General features: G+C 46.2%; 1 protein-coding gene across 1 annotated transcript; it reads right to left on the bottom strand.

Annotated features, from left to right (window-relative positions):
* Nucleotides 1-10: 10 nt before the first annotated feature.
* On the bottom strand, nucleotides 11-16,834 carry ctnnb1 (catenin (cadherin-associated protein), beta 1). The gene is given in 19 exon segments (XM_031576711.2): nucleotides 11-888; nucleotides 1,058-1,281; nucleotides 1,850-1,910; nucleotides 2,055-2,176; nucleotides 4,947-5,097; nucleotides 5,284-5,379; nucleotides 5,381-5,404; nucleotides 6,267-6,425; nucleotides 6,522-6,620; nucleotides 6,622-6,861; nucleotides 7,103-7,132; nucleotides 7,295-7,398; nucleotides 7,505-7,649; nucleotides 7,931-8,132; nucleotides 8,255-8,493; nucleotides 8,609-8,862; nucleotides 8,964-9,188; nucleotides 9,777-9,827; nucleotides 16,629-16,834. Coding segments are annotated over 17 exon segments (2,370 nt in total). The 5' UTR covers nucleotides 9,790-9,827; nucleotides 16,629-16,834; the 3' UTR covers nucleotides 11-888; nucleotides 1,058-1,075.
* Nucleotides 16,835-18,794: the final 1,960 nt, after the last annotated feature.

Raw genomic sequence — 18,794 nt, 5'->3', positions numbered from 1 at the left:
AGACAGAAGAGAAATTTAAGTCCATTTTATTGTTTAGCCATGTCATAACCATGTGTCCAATAAGCACAGCAGGCTACAATAATTAGGGGTTCTTTTCAAAACCGTCTAGAGCTACCATCAAAAAGAAAAGAAAAGAAAAAAGAATCAAAAGTGACCCCACCCATTGCACACCCTTTGGAACATTTCAGTGACACTGGAAACGGTGAGATCATTTAAAGCAAGGAGGGGGAGGGGGAAAAAATCAGATTTGGACCGGTGCCAATTCTTGTTTTTTTTTTTATACAAAAGCTACACAATGTTTACACTTGATCAGAGTACAATTCAAATGATTATTAGTGTTTCCGACACCATAAACTTGATAAAGTCTTTAACTGATGGAGCATCACCACTAGAACTTAACAACTATGATAGACTTGATAAAGGAATACAAATGACTGCAAAAAACAAAACAAAACGAAAAAGGAAACAGAAAGAAACAATAGACCAATATCATCATAAAGCAAGCTTACAGAAGTACCATTACAGACAGAGAAATCATTTAAAAAAAATAAAATGTCATAAAAAATACAGGCAAGGCTAGGGTTGAAAATGCCATCTCTTAGGATCCTCCTCTTGGGCTTCCCTCGTTCTTCAACCACCCTCCCTCCCACAGACTCCTCCTCTTCTGGTCAAACCTCCGACCCACAAGGACCAGAACAAAAGTTTTTTTGTTTGTTTCTTTTGTTTTCTTCCCCCCCCCCCCCCCCCACGTGTTCCCATAGGAAACTCAGCTTGAATGAGTGTGTCAGGCACTTTCTGAGATACTAGCCCCCTCCTCCTTGAGACCGACCGCCCAGCAACTCTACAGGCCAAATCACAATGCAGGTTCATTCAGATCAGACGATACAGCTGTGAAGGAGAGGAGGACAGGATTACTCCAGAGGAATGCACACCTGCACCACCAAATGGTAGCACACACACACACACACACACACACACATTAGTGTGTGAGCAGCATGCCAGGAAGCAGCTTTCCACACAGAGAAGCTGAGCAGTGGGGGGGGGGAGGGCTCCTTACCTAAAAAGTACTTGGTATTTACAGGTCGGTATCAAACCAGGCCAGCTGATTGCTGTCACCTGGCGGCAGGCCGTCAATCAAATCGTGGGCGTGGCTGAGGTCGGGCAAGCCGTCCACGGGGTATTCTGGGCCGGGGTGGTGGCCGCCCATGTCGTGCTCCATCATGGGGTCCATGGCCATGCCGTCCTGGTAGGTGCCCGAGTGGTAGGAGCGGTAGCTGGGGTCTGGGGTGGGAGGATAAGCACACGCTATGGTTAGAAGCCTAATAAACCAAACAGTCAAGCACTACACACAACCACATCCACTCATCTCAATGTTTGAACTGACTGTGTCCACGGCCAACTCTCATCTGCCGCTTCCTACTCATGAAGTCCAAAGAGTGTTCGAATTTAAGACCAGGAGGGCCGACTGACTGCCACCTTCCTTCAGAAATGTGCTGAAGGGCCTTAACCAACCTGAGCCCTCTGCTGTGCACACGGTGGCCAGGCAGTGGTCAGCACTATGGTGGCGTGCCTTTAGTAAGTGACCGCTTCAGTTAAGTGATGCAGTTCAAACCAGAGCGCCAGGCAGTGGTCAGCACTATGGTGGCGTGCCTTTAGTAAGTGACCGCTTCAGTTAAGTGATGCAGTTCAAACCAGAGCGCCAGGCAGTGGTCAGCACTATGGTGGCATGCCTTTAGTAAGTGACCGCTTCAGTTAAGTGATGCAGTTCAAACCAGAGGGCCAGTTAGCACAGGCTGCTGCAGATGTTTAGTGTGGATGCAGATGTTTAGCGTGAGGTGGAGAAACTCACCGTCCTGTCTGTAGCCCAGAGGCTCTCCCTGTGCACCCATGTCCAGGCCCAACTCTCCAGTCTGGAAATAAACACACACACACACCCCCATCAGACAGGGAACAGCACTCATGGAACAGTCATCGACATCTACTTCTCTACAAGGGACTGAAGTGCCTGGCACCACACAAATTGAGACTGAGGGGTTGGTGTCTGAGCGGGTTACCTCATTCCAAGTCATGGGCTCGGTTCTGAAGAGGGAGCTGGTCAGCTCGACCGACAGGCGCTTCTTGTAGTCCTGGGGCTTGTCCTCCGACATACGGAACAGTACAGCAGCGGCATACGTGGCTGGGGGGAGCAGAGGCAAGAGTGTTAAGCCCAGCAAACAGGCCATCATCCACACACACACACACACACACACACCCACCAATCACATTGACTCAACTAATTGTGACCGAGGGCTAAGGTAAGGCCATCTGATCTGGAGACATTGACTTCAACATTCAAGGTGTTGGTATAGAGGTCAGAAATGTGATTACCGACAGCTTGTTTGATGAGCCAATGGATTTGAAAAACCAATACAAACAGCAAACTACACAACAAACAAGAAAGCATGGAATTCTACTCGATACTCAGGAGGCATTTCACATGACTACCAGAAAAGAAAAAAAACCCAAAATCATCTGCGCTGAAAACAAAGGCAATGCTAAATCTAGCTGTGCACACATACACATTATGGAGGATCTTTCACTTATCCAGAAAAACTCCTGATTTTTCTTATTTAATCTGTTCTACTTGGAGAACACAACCTTCAATATGACACTTGGCGATGAGATGATTCGGTGCAATGTGCCATATAATGACTGGTTGGGAACGTGTTGCTACTGAAATGAGATTCTCACACAAGCAACGACTAACAGTCTCACTGCTCGAGCTTCAGTCAGACTTCAGCCCTCAGTCAAACTGAAGCTTTTCAGCAAACGTGCTGCCAAGAAAGTCACAGATGTTGAGAGTTTATTTTGTCAGCCTGCATCAACAGCCCGCCAGCCTGCGTGTGTGTGTGTGTGTGTGTGTGTGTGTGTGTGTGTGTGTGTGTGTGCCATCTCTGCTGCTTCCACTAATCATTTGGGAACGCAGTCTTGCATCTGCCTCTCTCCCTCCTAATGCGCTGCAATGTGTGCAATTGTTGGGATCTTCAAATGACAACTTTAAAATCTGGTGGCAGGAGCGTTCCCAATCCCCCGTTTGAACGGCAGTGTTTCCCACGGGTCTGAAATATACTTGGGATGGTAAGCAGACGGAAATGGTCTACTGCGTGTGACAAACAAATACAGTATTGAATACTCATATTCATTTCACAGATCCAAACTAGAACCTTCTCTCTCTCTCTCTCTCTCTCTACCTCCACCACACTAGAACCTGCTCCCTCTCTCTCTCTCTCCCTCCACCACACTAGAACCTGCTCTCTCTCTCTTTACCTCCACCACACTAGAACCTGCTCCCTCTCTCTCTCTTTACCTCCACCACACTAGAACCTGCTGCTGCCTCTCTCTCTCTTTACCTCCACCACACTAGAACCTGCTCCCTCTCTCTCTCTTTACCTCCACCACACTAGAACCTGCTGCTGCCTCTCTCTCTCTTTACCTCCACCACACTAGAACCTGCTGCTGCCTCTCTCTCTCTTTACCTCCACCACACTAGAACCTGCTGCTGCCTCTCTCTCTCTTTACCTCCACCACACTAGAACCTGCTGCTGCCTCTCTCTCTCTTTACCTCCACCACACTAGAACCTGCTGCTCCCTCTCTCTCTCTTTACCTCCACCACACTAGAACCTGCTGCTGCCTCTCTCTCTCTCTTTACCTCCACCACACTAGAACCTGCTCCCTCTCTCTCTCTTTACCTCCACCACACTAGAACCTGCTGCTGCCTCTCTCTCTCTCTTTACCTCCACCACACTAGAACCTGCTGCTGCCTCTCTCTCTCTTTACCTCCACCACACTAGAACCTGCTCCCTCTCTCTCTCTTTACCTCCACCACACTAGAACCTGCTGCTGCCTCTCTCTCTCTCTTTACCTCCACCACACTAGAACCTGCTGCTGCCTCTCTCTCTCTTTACCTCCACCACACTAGAACCTGCTGCTGCCTCTCTCTCTCTTTACCTCCACCACACTAGAACCTGCTGCTCCCTCTCTCTCTCTTTACCTCCACCACACTAGAACTGCCTGCTGCCTCTCTCTCTCTCTTTACCTCCACCACACTAGAACCTGCTCCCTCTCTCTCTCTTTACCTCCACCACACTAGAACCTGCTCCCTCTCTCTCTCTTTACCTCCACCACACTAGAACTCTCCTCTCTCTCTCTCTCGTCTCTCTCTCTCTCTCTCGTCTCTCTCTCTCCTCTCTTCTCTCTCTCTCTCTCTCTCTCTCTCTCTCTCTCTCTCTCTCTCTCTCTCCTCTCTCTCTCTCTCTCTCTCTCTCTCTCTTCTCTCTCTCTCTCTCTCTCTCTCTTCTCTCTCTCATCTCTCTCTCTCCTCTCTCTCTCTCTCTCTCTCTCTCTCTCTCTCTCCCAGTGCCAGCAGCTTCACTGACTGACTGGAACTTCGACCTTCGAACTGAACGACCTTCAATCCAGTTTCTCTGCATTTCGGCTCACTGTTGATGGCAGTATCACCTCATTTTCTACAGACATGTGCAATTACTGACGCTCCTGCATTTATTTATTGCCATTTCACGCTAAATGCCAGTTTAGTGGTAAAGTCAGTGTGTGTGTGTGTGTGTGTGTGTTGTAACGGCCATAGCACCAAGAGAAGTGTGAGTCATTAGAAGCCTTGGCAGAACTAACACATACCGGAGGGCTCGAAAGAGGGGAGATTGTCTACTAGCTAATCCATCACGGACGGCCTTCACTCCTGACAGATTTCAAACAAAAATTGCCAAAAAGGATCGCCAAATATGCGGGCAGTTGTTAATACACCTGGGCAGCCCGCCCAAGATAAGTCTGTGTGTGGAAACCACTGAGGTCTCACCCCCAGTATTTACAACAAATCTCCCCAGTTAGGTCTGGACATCATTGTAGTGTGCTGGACCTGGGATATTGAGCATCTAAAGTGGAAACTTACCAACACCCTCGTTCCTGGAGTGCAGCAGCTCTGTGAGGGGGGCGGTGGCTCCCTCGGCCTCGATGGCCTCGGCCGCCTCTTTGTCCTGGGCCAGCTCACACAAGACCCCGGCGGCCACGCGCTGGATGTTCTCAATGGGAGAGTACAACAGCTACAGGACGGACACAAAGGGCACACAATCAGGGCTGAGCAACTTCCGAGGTACAAATATGTGCTGCATGTACAAGTTAAATCCTGCTTTGATCACTGAATCCTCCTGCAGCGCGCCGCACAGGCACACAGGACCGTTGGGATCTGGCGTGGGCCTAGCCTAGCCTATAGCCTGTTGCAGACATACCTGGACAAAGAGTGGAATGGTGTTGAGTCCCCGGATGACGATTCTGTTGTGGATGTCTCTGGCCAAGATGTGCAGGGCTCCTGTGCAACCCTCCACGAATCTCCTCCATGCGGACGCCCTCCTGAGGAACACACACACACACCATTAACATGACTTCAACCCTCCTGAGGAACACACACACACACACACACCATTAACATGACTTCAACCCTCCTACTGGACACACACACACACACACACCATTAACATGACTTCAACCCTCCTGAGGAACACACACACACCATTAACATGACTTCAACCCTCCTGAGGAACACACACACACACACACACCATTAACATGACTTCAACCCTCCTGAGGAACACACACACACCATTAACATGACTTTCAACCCTTCGCTGGAGTGAACACAACAGGACACACACACACCATTAACATGACTTCCAACCCTCCTGAAGGAACACACCACACACACACCATTAACATGATCTTTAACCCTCCTGAGGAAACACACACACACCATTAACATGACTTCAACCCTCCTGAGGAACACACACACCATTAACATGACTTCAACCCTCCTACTGGACACACACACACCATTAACATGACTTCAACCCTCCTGAGGAACACACACACACACACACATTAACATGACTTCAACCCTCCTGAGGAACACACACACACACACCATTAACATGACTTCAACCCTCCTGAGGAACACACACCATTAACATGACTTCAACCCTCCTACTGAACACACACACACACACACCCATTAACATGACTTCAACCCTCCTACTGACACACACACACACACCATTAACATGACTTCAACCCCCCTCCTAATGAACACACACACACACCATTAACATGACTTCAACCCCCCTCCTAATGAACACACACACACACCATTAACATGACTTCAACCAACTCAAGCTCAGCTCCCCATCCAGCCAGCCCTGAGCAGAGGCCTTCCACTCACCACAAACTGCTGCTGCGTGCCGCCCATGGAGGTACGCCTCTGGGTGTCCTGGTGTGCCCTCACCAAGAGCTGCACCAGGCGTGGGATGGCACCCTGCTCACGCAGAGGGGCGTGGTTGGCAGGACACAGTGCCAGGTTACGGATCAGTCCGACGGTGGCCTGTGGGGGACAAAAACAAACCTCTTTAGTAAATGTTCTTAAGGCAGAGGACAAGACTTCGAGGAGAAGAACAGCCAGGGCAAGAGTTGAACTCACCTTAATGAGGGGCCAGTGTGACGGTGGGTGTAACAGCTTGACCACCACGGGCAGGCCGTAGTGCAGCCGCACGGCATTCTGGGCCATCTCGGCGTCCTGGATGGCGCGAGGTGAGGTGGCGCAGGGCACAGATGGCGGGCTCTGTGATGTCCTCGCGGTCGCCGGCACGCAGCACGGTGCGCACCAGAGCCTCGATGCCGCCCACCTGGCACACCATCATCTTGTTCTTGTAGTTGTTGCAGGTGAGGTTGGACAGGATGCCCGCCGCACACGTCACCACGTTGATGTCGTCCGAGCCCAGCAGCTGCACCAGTGTGCCCAGCAGACCCTCCATACCCTCCTGCCCAACAGAACAAACGACAGCAACGGCATCAGACTCTGACAGCCCTTCAACAACCCACTACAGTAAACTCAATCTCTTCAAGTAAGTTAGTCTCATAATCAATGTTGTTTTTTTGTTTGTTTGTTTGTTTGTTGTTGTTCTTTAAGCTAGGTTTGGGGGTCTGCTAAGGATGAGCTGTAAAAGCAGGTGTGTCCCCCCCCCCCCAGTGAAAAAGGCAGGAATGGCGGCTACTGTTTACCTGCATCACATCTACTTCAGCTAAGGTCGTCTTCTCCATGGCAAGAGTGGGGAGACAGAAAGAGAGGTCTCATGTAGAGCGGAAGAATAGGGAGGAAAGTTGCACAAGAGGACGAGGTTGCGTGCGTGCGTGCGTGCGTGCGTGCGTGCGCGTGCAGGCTGGACGAGTGGCAGGAGGAGGCGGGGGTCTTACCTGTTTGGTGGCGGCGTCTGACAGGTTCCTGAGGGTCCACAGGCAGTTCTGCACCAAGCGCTGGCTGGGGTCGGTCAGGTGCAGTCCCAGAGCCTGCATGCCTCCTGCACAAACCAATCAATCAGCAGAGGAGCAGGTTAGCGCTCACGTACACCACTACGCAGGGGAATGAGGAAGGGCTGCTCACTGTATTCCTGGGGGTGAACTTACCAGCCTCAACTATGGCAGGTTTGTTGCTGGAGCACACAGAGAGGACTTTGAGGACTCTGCTGGTGGTCCACAGGAGCTTCTCGTAGGTGTAGGTCCTCATGATGTTCACCAGCGCCTGGGGGCCGCCACTGGCCAGAATGATGAGCTACAAGAGGAAGAGGATTTACATTTAGTCATTTAGCAGACGCTTTTATCCAAAGCGACTTACAATGTATACACATTTTACATTGATGGCACACTGCACATCAGGAGCAATTAGGGGTTCAGTGTCTTGCTCAAGGACGCTTCGACAGGGAATCGAACTAGCAACCTTCTGCTTGCTAAACGACTTCTCTACCCCCTGTACCACGGTCGCCCACTGGATCAGCTACCGCACTTAAATGGAGACCAAACCACGGCGGCCATTTAGGAAGAAAGGCTTCTTACTTTGCTCTCTTGGTTGCCGTAGGCCAGGATCTGAAGGCAGTCGGTGGTGATGGCCAGGAACTTGACGTTGGTCTTCATCAACAGAGCCACCATCTTCTGCAAGCCCCCGGCCAGGCGCACGGCCATCTTGGCCCCCTCCTGGTGCAGGAGCAGGTTGTGTAGGGTGGTGATGGCGTAGAAGAGCACGGAGTCCACGGGGGAACTAAAGGAGGAACGAACGAGAGCAACACACTTAGCACCAACACACACACACACACACACACACACATCCCCTCTTGAGTTTAAACATGGCGGAGCAGCCAAACGGACACTTGTGAGCTTTACCCCAGCATCTTGACGAGGGCAGGGATGCCGCCAGACTTGAAGATGGCCAGCAGACCCTCTCTGTGGTGGGAGAGGTTGTGCAGCGTGCCGGCGGTGCAGCGAGCCGTCTCCACGTCGCCCGTGTTCTGCATGGTCCGCACGATGGCAGACACCATCTGCGGCGAGCGCATGATGGCGTGGCGGGACGCCTCCTTCTTGGACAGCTGGTGCACCATGACTGCTGCCTTGTTCACCACCACCTGGGGGAGCAAAATGTGCGTTTCAGACACAGATTCGACTCCGGCACTCAGAGAGTCAGCGCGTTTAACAGGGTTGAATGGGTGCGTGTGTGTGTTTCTGTGTGTTTCTGTGTACCTGGTCCTCGTCGTTTAGGAGCTTGGTGAGCTCAGGGATGGCACGCGTTGCCAGCTCAGCGTCGTCCTGGTAGTTGATGAGGTTGACCACGGCGTGTTTGAGCATCTGAGAGGGCTCGGCCAGCCTCTGCACGTTGGTGGGGTGGGTGCTGTCGAACTGGGTGGCGGGGATCTGCATGCCCTCGTCCAGCGTCTCGGGGAACATGGCCGCCCGCACCCTCTGTGCCCGCGTCATGGCATACTGCCCGTCCATATCTGAGGAGACAAACAAACATGTCAGTGCCTGTTTCACCTTCAAACTTTTGCTGCTATGGAAAAGGTAGACTGCAGGAGAGTGTGTGGGCCAGAAGACCTACCTGCCACTTGGTCCTGGGAGAAGGACTGGTTGAAGCCCTGCTCCCACTCGTACAGCACCTGGTTGTCCACGTCGTCCTCCTCTGGGTTGCCCTTCCCGCTGAGGGAGGGTGCCGTGGTGGTGGCCCCGGAGTGGATGCCTGAGTCCAGGTAAGACTGCTGCTGCCAGTGGCTGACTGCAGCCTTTCGGTCAGGCTCCATAGCCATGTCCAGCTCCATCAGATCCGCTGTGGGGGAGAGAGGCAGCAGGACAGGAGGTTAGGTTAGGACGCCACTTATGCTTACATTTACATTTAGTAGACGCTTTTATCCAAAGCGACTTACAATGTATACACATTTTACATTTACACTGATGGCACACTGCACATCAGGAGCAATTAGGGGTTCAGTGCCTTGCTCAAGGACACTTCGACAGGGAATCGAACTAGCAACCTTCTGATTACTAAACAACTTCTTTACCTCCTGTACCACTGCCTCCACTTACACTTCATATGGGAGTACAACTACGTTATTGTGAGTTTCACCTACCATTACAAGACAACAGCTGTAATATGAAACTTTTTTTAAAATGACATTACTCTAACTACTAAGCATTGATAATATACAACTGACAGAGCCACCCTTTGCCTTCTAAAGTGATTTTCATATGTTCTGTTTTGATTTGGGAGCTTTTCAAATCAGAAGGATTTATTCAGCAAGTATTGATCAAAGATGGCAATGAATTCAAGTCACTGTCCAGAGACTAGTGTGGAAGGGAAGAAAGAGGGAGGAGGTGTCTGATGCAGGAGGGCGCGACTCACAGGAGGGGTACTCACATTGGGTAGCCATGTTCCTCTCACAGCCTGCAGCCAGCACAGCTTCCTAGTCTGAGGACAGAGAGCAGCAGTCAAACCACTGAAGCAACACACACACACACACACACACACACACACACAGCACTAACAGACATCACTAACACAAGAGTGTGTGACATACATTAGTCAGCACTGGTGCCACCATGGGATTAAAGGCATGTCCTTGATGTTAAAATAACCACACAACACAAGTTGAGCTGACACCAGACACAAGTGGAAAACTTCATTAAAGACCCAATAAAAAAAAAATCCAGTCTAAATAAGCACATAATTAATTCTTATTAAAACTTTAATTCTTTGGGTTGCAGATCAAAACCAGTGACTCAAGGCATTCAACAGCAGCTTTAAAATCAGTCAACCTAGACCCTGCTACCCAACTTTAAAAGAAAAACACCTGTAGGGATTGATTCTATCTTGAGATCAGTTTTATGGAAACAGCTTCAAATTACAGTTTCCAATTACTGTTTTGTTTTTTTCCCGCAAGTGCCACAATGACGGCAGTCTGAGAACCCCCATCTCCATTTCCTGCTGACGGACTCAACACACAATGAGCCGGTGAGCCAGTGAGTCAGAGAGCAGCGCAGAGCAGACTTCCCCTGATCACAGATTAGCCAGAGGTGCATGAACACATCCTCCCAATCACACACACACACACACACACACACACACACACACACGACTCAAAATGAGAATCCCATTTTCAAATGAAGCCACAAAATACAGCTCAAAAGTCTGCTGTCTAGACTACCAAGAGACTGAATCCAGACAGCCAGTCAACACCCAGCAGCTCTGCTTCTTAAGGTAATAATGGTCCATTCACACTAAGGGAATTGCCCGTTCAGGCAGTTGAGTTAAGGTCTTCTGTTGGGCCTTTACCTAAAGGTCGTCCTTCCCCCTTCCCCCACCATCACCACCTCCTTCCAATGGCCTGCAGTGAGTCATCCAGCCCTGGGGGCAGTGCACACTATAGCCACCCCACCCCACCCCCTACCATCACCATATCTTTAGAGGTTTCACACTCTTCTGATCTCACAGCTCTCTCTCTCTCTCTCTCTCTCTCTCCTCATGTTTGTTTCCAAAGAGCCCAAAACAGACACACTCCACATTCCAAATGAGGAAACTATACAGATTTGTGTTTTAAGTTCAGTTCCAAACCCATTGTCCAACTTTAAGTGTCCAACATTGTCAGTTCTTTCTTACAATGTATTACAACAGTAAAAAGCTGTGCCTCACAGCTCTCAGTAATGCTGAAAGACTGAACCTGATTGTCTGAGGCCAAACACCCCCCTTTCCACCAACACAAACTACGTTCTAGTACCAGTTCAGAATTGGTTGAACTTGTAACCCTTTTAAGAACCAATTCGCTCTTCCCTGGGCTAGAGAGCCATGTTATCACGTCACTGTATACATTTATACGTCTCCACTTTCTCAGCAATGATAGTGCCCAGCACATCAACAAACGGCATACTAGCAATCAAGCATAGCTACTTATTCGATGGATAGATAGATGGATGGATGGATACTTATTTATCCCAAGGGAAATTTAGGAAATGCATTCCCCACATCCCGGTTACAAACGTCAAGCGCAACTTTAATGCTACAAATGTAACACTGATGTGAGATCACATCAATGTTACACACATAACATTACCCAAGCAGGCATAGCTACTAATTTGCGGGTTATGTTAGCGGACCCAGCTATCAAGACGAAGTTCATAAGAGAAATAGTTCCTCGCTAAACAGCTGTTTGTTTCTTTTTTAAATGACGATCACAAAATTTGAGTTGTAGCTCACAATAACTGAAAGACAGTGTAACACTGCAATACATCCCACCCACTGCATAGGCCTGCCTGGCAGAAGCCATGGCTATAAGACAACAGCACATGTTTCTGTAAAAGACAGTACCACACACACACACACACACACACCTCACCAGTACTTCCACTACACACAGCTGTGAATGAACCTCAGTCTAACTACACCAAAATCATTAAAGCCTCACGTCTCCTTGTTTTTCCACTGTCTGACTTGCATGCCACGAAGGAGCCAATTATCAAGCTTTTGGCCTCCTTCCATATCCTCGAACTTGAGTCACAAGAAACCGCTGGAAAGCAGGCCATGGCTGGAGCCCTCATTTATTCACCAGCGGGAGAGGGATCCCAGCAGCAGCACCACCAGCTCATGTGGAAATGCTTCAGACGCTCACCACAGTATTCATTTCATATGTAGCAGTCACTAGGCACACCCTTTCATCCAAAGAAGCCCACAGCACAACACAACGCAGCGCAGGGGGCTACATTATGTCAATGGCCACATTTCCTGTAATGTAACTAAGCCATGGTTAGCCCATTCCTAACTCTACTAACCTTTTCAAATGTTAACACACTAGATGGATGCCTCACAAAAGTGAGGAATGGTTTGGCCAGCATGTGAATGAACGCGTGCCCACAGCTGCTCTGTTCTGTTGGCCAGCATTAGACACCAGCATGGCCCTGGTTTAAGCCGCCTCCCGGCAGCTGTGGCACTACAGGAATGTGAAGAGTCAGCAGCCATGGCCCCATGAACCCTCCTCCGCTCAACTGCTCACCCAAAAACAATAGCAAAGACCCCCCTGCCACCCCCAACACACCCTGAATACTGCCATCTATTCAGCAGCAGACAGGCCACTCAACCCAACAGCTCAGAATACACATGGAATCTGATGTCCTCAGCCAGACGACCACTTCAACCATTTCAGGCTAACAGCACCTGATTAGAATCTGGTGATTTCTACACCAAAGAGCTCCTAGACCTTATTATTACCACTCAATCAGCACAGACTTTAAACAGCATCCAACGTATCAGAGCCCCATGGCATGAACAAATTCCAGGAAAATGCACCATATCAAAAAACTCACACTGGTAAGTGGTTTGACAGACTGTTAGCCTTCATCACAAAACAAGTTCATGGTATATAATCACATTGGCACTTCGTATATCAATTCAAAATGCCAGGCTGAAATCCAGCCATTTCATTGGGTGGGTGGCGTAGTCTTTGGACGTGCTAGGTAACCCCTTCACAGCCTCGTCTGCACCATCACACTGAAAGCTACAGCCGCTGTTTATGAGGCAATGACCCAAAGACAAAATGTACACATTTGCTTGTCCCACATTACAGTTTTGCACGAGACTAATGTTAGTGTCATGTATTTCACATTTCACTAATACAAACACTGGCCTCACTAATGACACCAACAAGACACTTTTAACAGCAAGTTCTAATTAGTGGCCCAGCTGTTGTGGGCAATGTACCAGAAAATGATTAATAAGCCAAATGTCGTTTTATGTATAATACTTGAGAATATCAACGCCAGATCACAAAATATCCCAAAAGACTATTTCTGTTGTGTTTTATCCAAACGGGGGAACTAAAAAGCCCAGGGTGCTTGGTGGCATCAACACTGGCTCAATATCAGTGATTCAACAATGATGACCTAGCTTTCCAGAAATCTTCCATCCACAACCATAGCCTACCTACCAACAAATGCAAAGGGTACAACTGCATGTGTGTGGTGGTCAAAATGGAATTTCATGAGGTTAATCATTTAAAGCCTTTTTAAACACACTGTTTTCAGATTAGCTATACAGCAAATTTGTAGCAATTGGAAGAAAACCATCCCTAGTTTGCAAGACACTGGTTTGTTATGTCTGAAGCAACTGTTTTCCAAGGGCTCGTGCGCCATCATCCCAGTGCTTCAATAGTTAAACGTGGTAATGCCGCCGCCGTATTGAAAAGCCATGGAATTACGCATCAGCATTTGCGGTATCAAAGTGTTGACAATTGGGGGTGAATGAAAGCTCAGAGTGACAAATCGACACAACTCAACAACCAAAACGACAAACCACCAATTCACAATTCAAATGGCAACGTTAATGTGCAGTGGAAGTAGTTCATTTAGCAGTAAAAGGTGGCCTACAACCAACATGAAAATGCTGATGTACAACGCCAAGCTCATAACATCTCAGTAGAAGATATGATAGGCTTCGATGGAGAGGCAATGAGAACTAGTGATGCATCGATGCCATCCATGGATCGGTATCTGCACCGACACTGATATTATTAAATGGTCTGAGTATGCAATAGATTCCTCTGATTCACGTACAATATGATTACTTGCTCATTAGAAAATTGTAACTAAACATGTGATTATGTACATATTCCTCTATAGGCTAATTTTAACAAACCTAAAAGAATATTGATGCCTGAACGTCTCCACTAAGGTGCACTATGTGAGCACATAAACTGGGGATCAGGAAGATGAAAACAGAGTCTGCTAGCTAGCCAATGAGACATGTCTGATTTTGAGATTTTTAAGCTCAGTAGCCCCACGTCCTCTGGCTTCTTGATGGTGGTATAAAGTTATACACAGTCGGTCACCCACTGCCACTGCCCAGTGGTTTGGTGCCAGGTGCGTGATCCGATGGATTGATGACCGTGGTGAAGTTAGCTGGACAATGCCATTCATGACCTGGCTGGATCACTAACCGTTATCTCGGTGACATTGAAATGAAGTAATTTCTAATGAATGTTATTCTGACTTGTATTCTGTTGTGGAATTGTGAATAGTGTTCGAGCAGGACATAAAATGTAAACCATATCGCTGCATTCAACTGTTTATTCCGCCATTCGCCTTGCACGGAGATCAAAATAAACGTCCCTTTCTAAATTCATGAATATTGAATGGTTATTTGCGTGAGTAGAACATTGGTGAAGTAAGGCCAGTACCAAATTTTGATTGATAAAAAATTACTTCAAATGAATTGCTTTAGAATACATTTAATGCATTTGCGCTCTTTTAACAAATGATGGGTGGTTTGCTACAGCTTTGTGTAACCCTACACAAAATACCAATAATAATAATAATGATAATATGCAAGAAAAAAATCTCTGGTATGGGTAGAACTGATCGGAATTGAAATGAAATGGATCGGTGAATATCTAATGAGAATGTGGGACTAAGTGGAGCCGTGGCATTGCCCTCTACCTCGTCCAGCTGCTAGCTCTATTCGTAGATTTAAAATAGCAGGGAAAAACAAACAAATGGGGGTATTTCCTGAACCACCCTCTACCTTAATGTTTTGCACGCCTAGACATGGTGCTTTACCAAGATCGGAACGTTTCAGCGAGTCCCCACCCCCACAGGCAAGTCTCGATCACGACCTCGGCTCCCTTTACAAGTTACCGCTACCAGTGCAAACTAAGTCAGATTTCAAGACAGGCTCCTCCTCAACTTCCTTTCCAACCACATCGGCCCAAGAATTTTGTATCCCTTTGTCCCCTTCAATAAGTAAATGGTACACATGGAAAACCTGCATCGACGGGCATTCAAACAAACAACAAAGTTATAACGTAAGCTTAACTTTGCATATTCCCAAAAGCAATGGTGACTGGCCGGTAGCCAAATACACGGACAAGGATTTCAGGCATGTGCCAAACACAACAGTGTAAAAAACCCTGGAAAATGTATTCCCATATGATCGATTTTATATATTTTTTTAAATAACAGTTACAATTTTACGAGGTAACGTTTACTGCATGGTTTTACCTTGTAACATTAGCTACTTAGCTATGATAGATGGCTATAGTTTTGAGAACTAGCTAGTCAGCTAACAATACCCATTGTCAGATAAACAGTCTCCTCTTTTCACGCGAATTTAAAAAAAAGTTTTGCTAACTGCGTAAAGACACAAAAAGAAAAGAAAACGATTAACCGATGTAGTCGTCCCTGCCGCTGTATCGCAGTTAGTGCCTGAACCACCGCAGAAAGTTAAATCCTGCTGTCTCCCAACTACTCGTACCCACCAAGTTACCCACTCCATTATCAAGGAGTGTACACAAAGATGTTTCGGCTGGCCACACGTAATGTTAGCCAAGCCAAAACTAGTACTTACAAGTAACACTAGCCAATCAGTCTTCCTTTGAGGCAGTTAACACATAGAACGTTAGCTAAAGTTACGAGCAGACGGTTAGTCATTTGAGGATAAATTGCGGTAAACGTTTATTTAAAGCTCGAGTAACGTTAAACCCACAATACCGTGGGAGACGTTAACGTTAACTCTTGCTGGCTAATGTGAAGCACCGAGTTTGCTAATAAGACTGTTAGATAGCTAGGTATAATACTGAAACATTTACATAACCCAACGCTGCAACGGATTTAAAGATACCAACGTACCTAGGGATAGCCAGCATTCATAACTTAAGTAAACCTAAACGGTTTCGACCCATCACAAATGTTCATGTACAACTTACCAGGTCGTCAATTATTGTTAAATTGAAAGCGATAATGTAACAGTTCCACTTAACACCGCGCAATAGGCTTGCCCAATTTTAAAGGTCTCCGAAGTTAAGATAATACGGATAATAAGCGGATGAGAGTGGCTAACGTTCCCTACGAATACAACACCAAACGTTTCCCTGATGGCAAGACATTATATTTACAACTCAAGGTATGAGGCAAACACGTTTAAAAGCACTACCCAACTAATTATACGCTAATAAAGTCAATGAAGTATTTAACTACTACACGGACCCACGCCAAACAATCAGTAAAGAGCACCCAAAATAAGATCCTCTCCAGATTAAGTATACACTTAGCCGAAATTAGCTAACTAGCTACAGCCATCGCTGGATACAAAATCTTAAAGCCGACTAGCTAACGTTACATGGTTTGGCTGGTCTACGACAATATGTTGCTAGCAAGATCACTAATGTTAGCGACCATGTGAACACAAATCTTCAGATAATAAACGAACGTCATTTCGTCTTAAACTCACCCAAGAAAAATAAGTATATCCGTTTGCCCGTCAGCTGTTCAAAACAGTGGCTTGTGTTAAAAACAGAGAAAACCAACAAATCGCCACTAATAGGTTACTCCACCTCCAGCCGCTGTTAACGAAGAATCTCCGCACACCAATGTTGCTCTGCCAGGGTGTGAGGGGAGGGAAGATGGCGTCTCATTCTGTGCAAGCCATTATAACAACTCTTGCAGTTGCTGTATCCTGCCGCCGCTGAATAAAATAGATACCCTTTTTTTGAAACAGTACCATAAAATTGATCACCAAACCACAGAAAAATATTTCAATTGTGTCTATAACGTCAATTTCTATTACTCATATGTATATATCAGGTAAAAGATAAAATATTTGTAAAAAAAAATATTGTATTGCCGTATATGCGCAGGAATACAGCGGTGATGTGAGCGACTTGCCTATTCATTAAGTTACGTCTCTTCAGCGATGTGCAACTTGATTGTTTTTTTACTCAGGCAGGCTAGGCTTGTATAGCTTTCGGGAAATAGATGTTGCTTTACCTATGGAATTAATTACTCGGTAAACAGTGTATGGAGACGAATCCATTCGTTTGATTTCTCGGGTTGTATAGATTGCAGACCCATGCCATTACGTTTAAGAGGGCGTGGAAACTTTAGGTTAATCTACATTCCTTCTCAAAGACACAATACAGCAGGATATTTGTCTGAGGTCAACTTGTTGAAATACTGGAAGTCAGTCCATCTGCAGATGTTCAGTCCAAATCCTATAGTCAGACATTTGTTTTCGTCACATAGGTTCTTAATGAAATAATCAATAGCCTTGGTTTGGCTATGTTTCAGTACGACAGGACATTTGTATTAGACAATCTAAAAGAACTGCGCGTCAGCATTGGATAATTTCTGTGGTCGACAGAACCAGGGCCTTTCGCAGCAGTCACAAACTGCGCCGATAGCAGTATGACTTGGTCATGGTACAGTGCATTGCAGTGCCAACAACACTGAGACATAGCCTGCTCTCTCTATCATTTGGCAAAGCTACGGGGGTCGTGGAACAAGTCGCGACTATGGAAGTGTAAAATTAACACTTACCTTGAGTTGTATTAAAAGTGGTCAGAAAGGAGAAACTAAAAAATAACACTTTTAAATGACTTGGAAAATAATGCATTTAAAACCAAACATTGTAAATGTGAAGTTCAGGAGCTTGTTTTGATTACATTTCATTTTGGGAAAATACTGATAATAGTAAATATTTCTGCAAAAACACAAATATTGTGAATGTGACTGGAAACATAAGTGAGCTACACAAATCATTATGGATGGCCTAAAGGATGAGGCGGTCACAATTTGTTACAGTCTTGTTACAGGTGAACCTGTATTTCTTCATCTGTTTCCAAAGATGAAATGGGGAAGGTTATACATCAGGTTAGGCTATATGTTTTATGATTTCATAACATACACCTGTATACTACCTGCAAATGTATGGAATATTTTGCATGACATACAGAAGCTCTTGTAGTTTGTATCAGGTTGTCCTAATGGTTAAGTTTGACAGTGTAGTGTTAGAGATCAGTGTACTCAGTGTACTGTACACATTTTATGCCTCTAAATGTAGCGTGTTATTCATTTTGAATTCAGAAGCAGGTAAACTAGTGTAACCTGCAGGCTCTTTTAATGAAGAGCAAGATTCAAAGTTTGTCCAACTCACCTATCATCATTCAATATTCAATTCATGATTTAGTTTTAGTGTATTTGTTAAATACTTCACCTTATAAAAACTTTATTTTAAACTCAATTTCACTTGATATGTCTTGACATTTCTTTATTACTGCACAATATGTGAATATCACTAAACGTACAGAAAATCCAAAAATAAGTCTCACAATGTTACACTTTAATTTCAAAGGATAAATACAGGTTGAATATAAATGCGGGTTCTGAGATATACAAATAAAATCACAACAGGTTTATGTATACTGAGTGCAGCCTAATTAATAACAAAGTGCTTTAACTCATACTTGAATTTAAATAAATAACAAACATTAAAATGTATAAGGCTACATTTTGTATAGAAGTAGTGAGTTCAGTTTGCTAAAAAAACTCTCACATTGTATTCTATAAATGATAAACATTTCATCTGTAAATATTTGTGATTACACTTATAGTAGTAACT

The sequence above is a fragment of the Clupea harengus genome, chromosome 11 (genome assembly GCF_900700415.2).
Source record: "Clupea harengus chromosome 11, Ch_v2.0.2, whole genome shotgun sequence".
Lineage (NCBI taxonomy): Eukaryota > Metazoa > Chordata > Actinopteri > Clupeiformes > Clupeidae > Clupea > Clupea harengus.
Note: the sequence above shows the minus strand (reverse complement) of the source record. Positions and strands in the feature narration are given on the sequence as shown.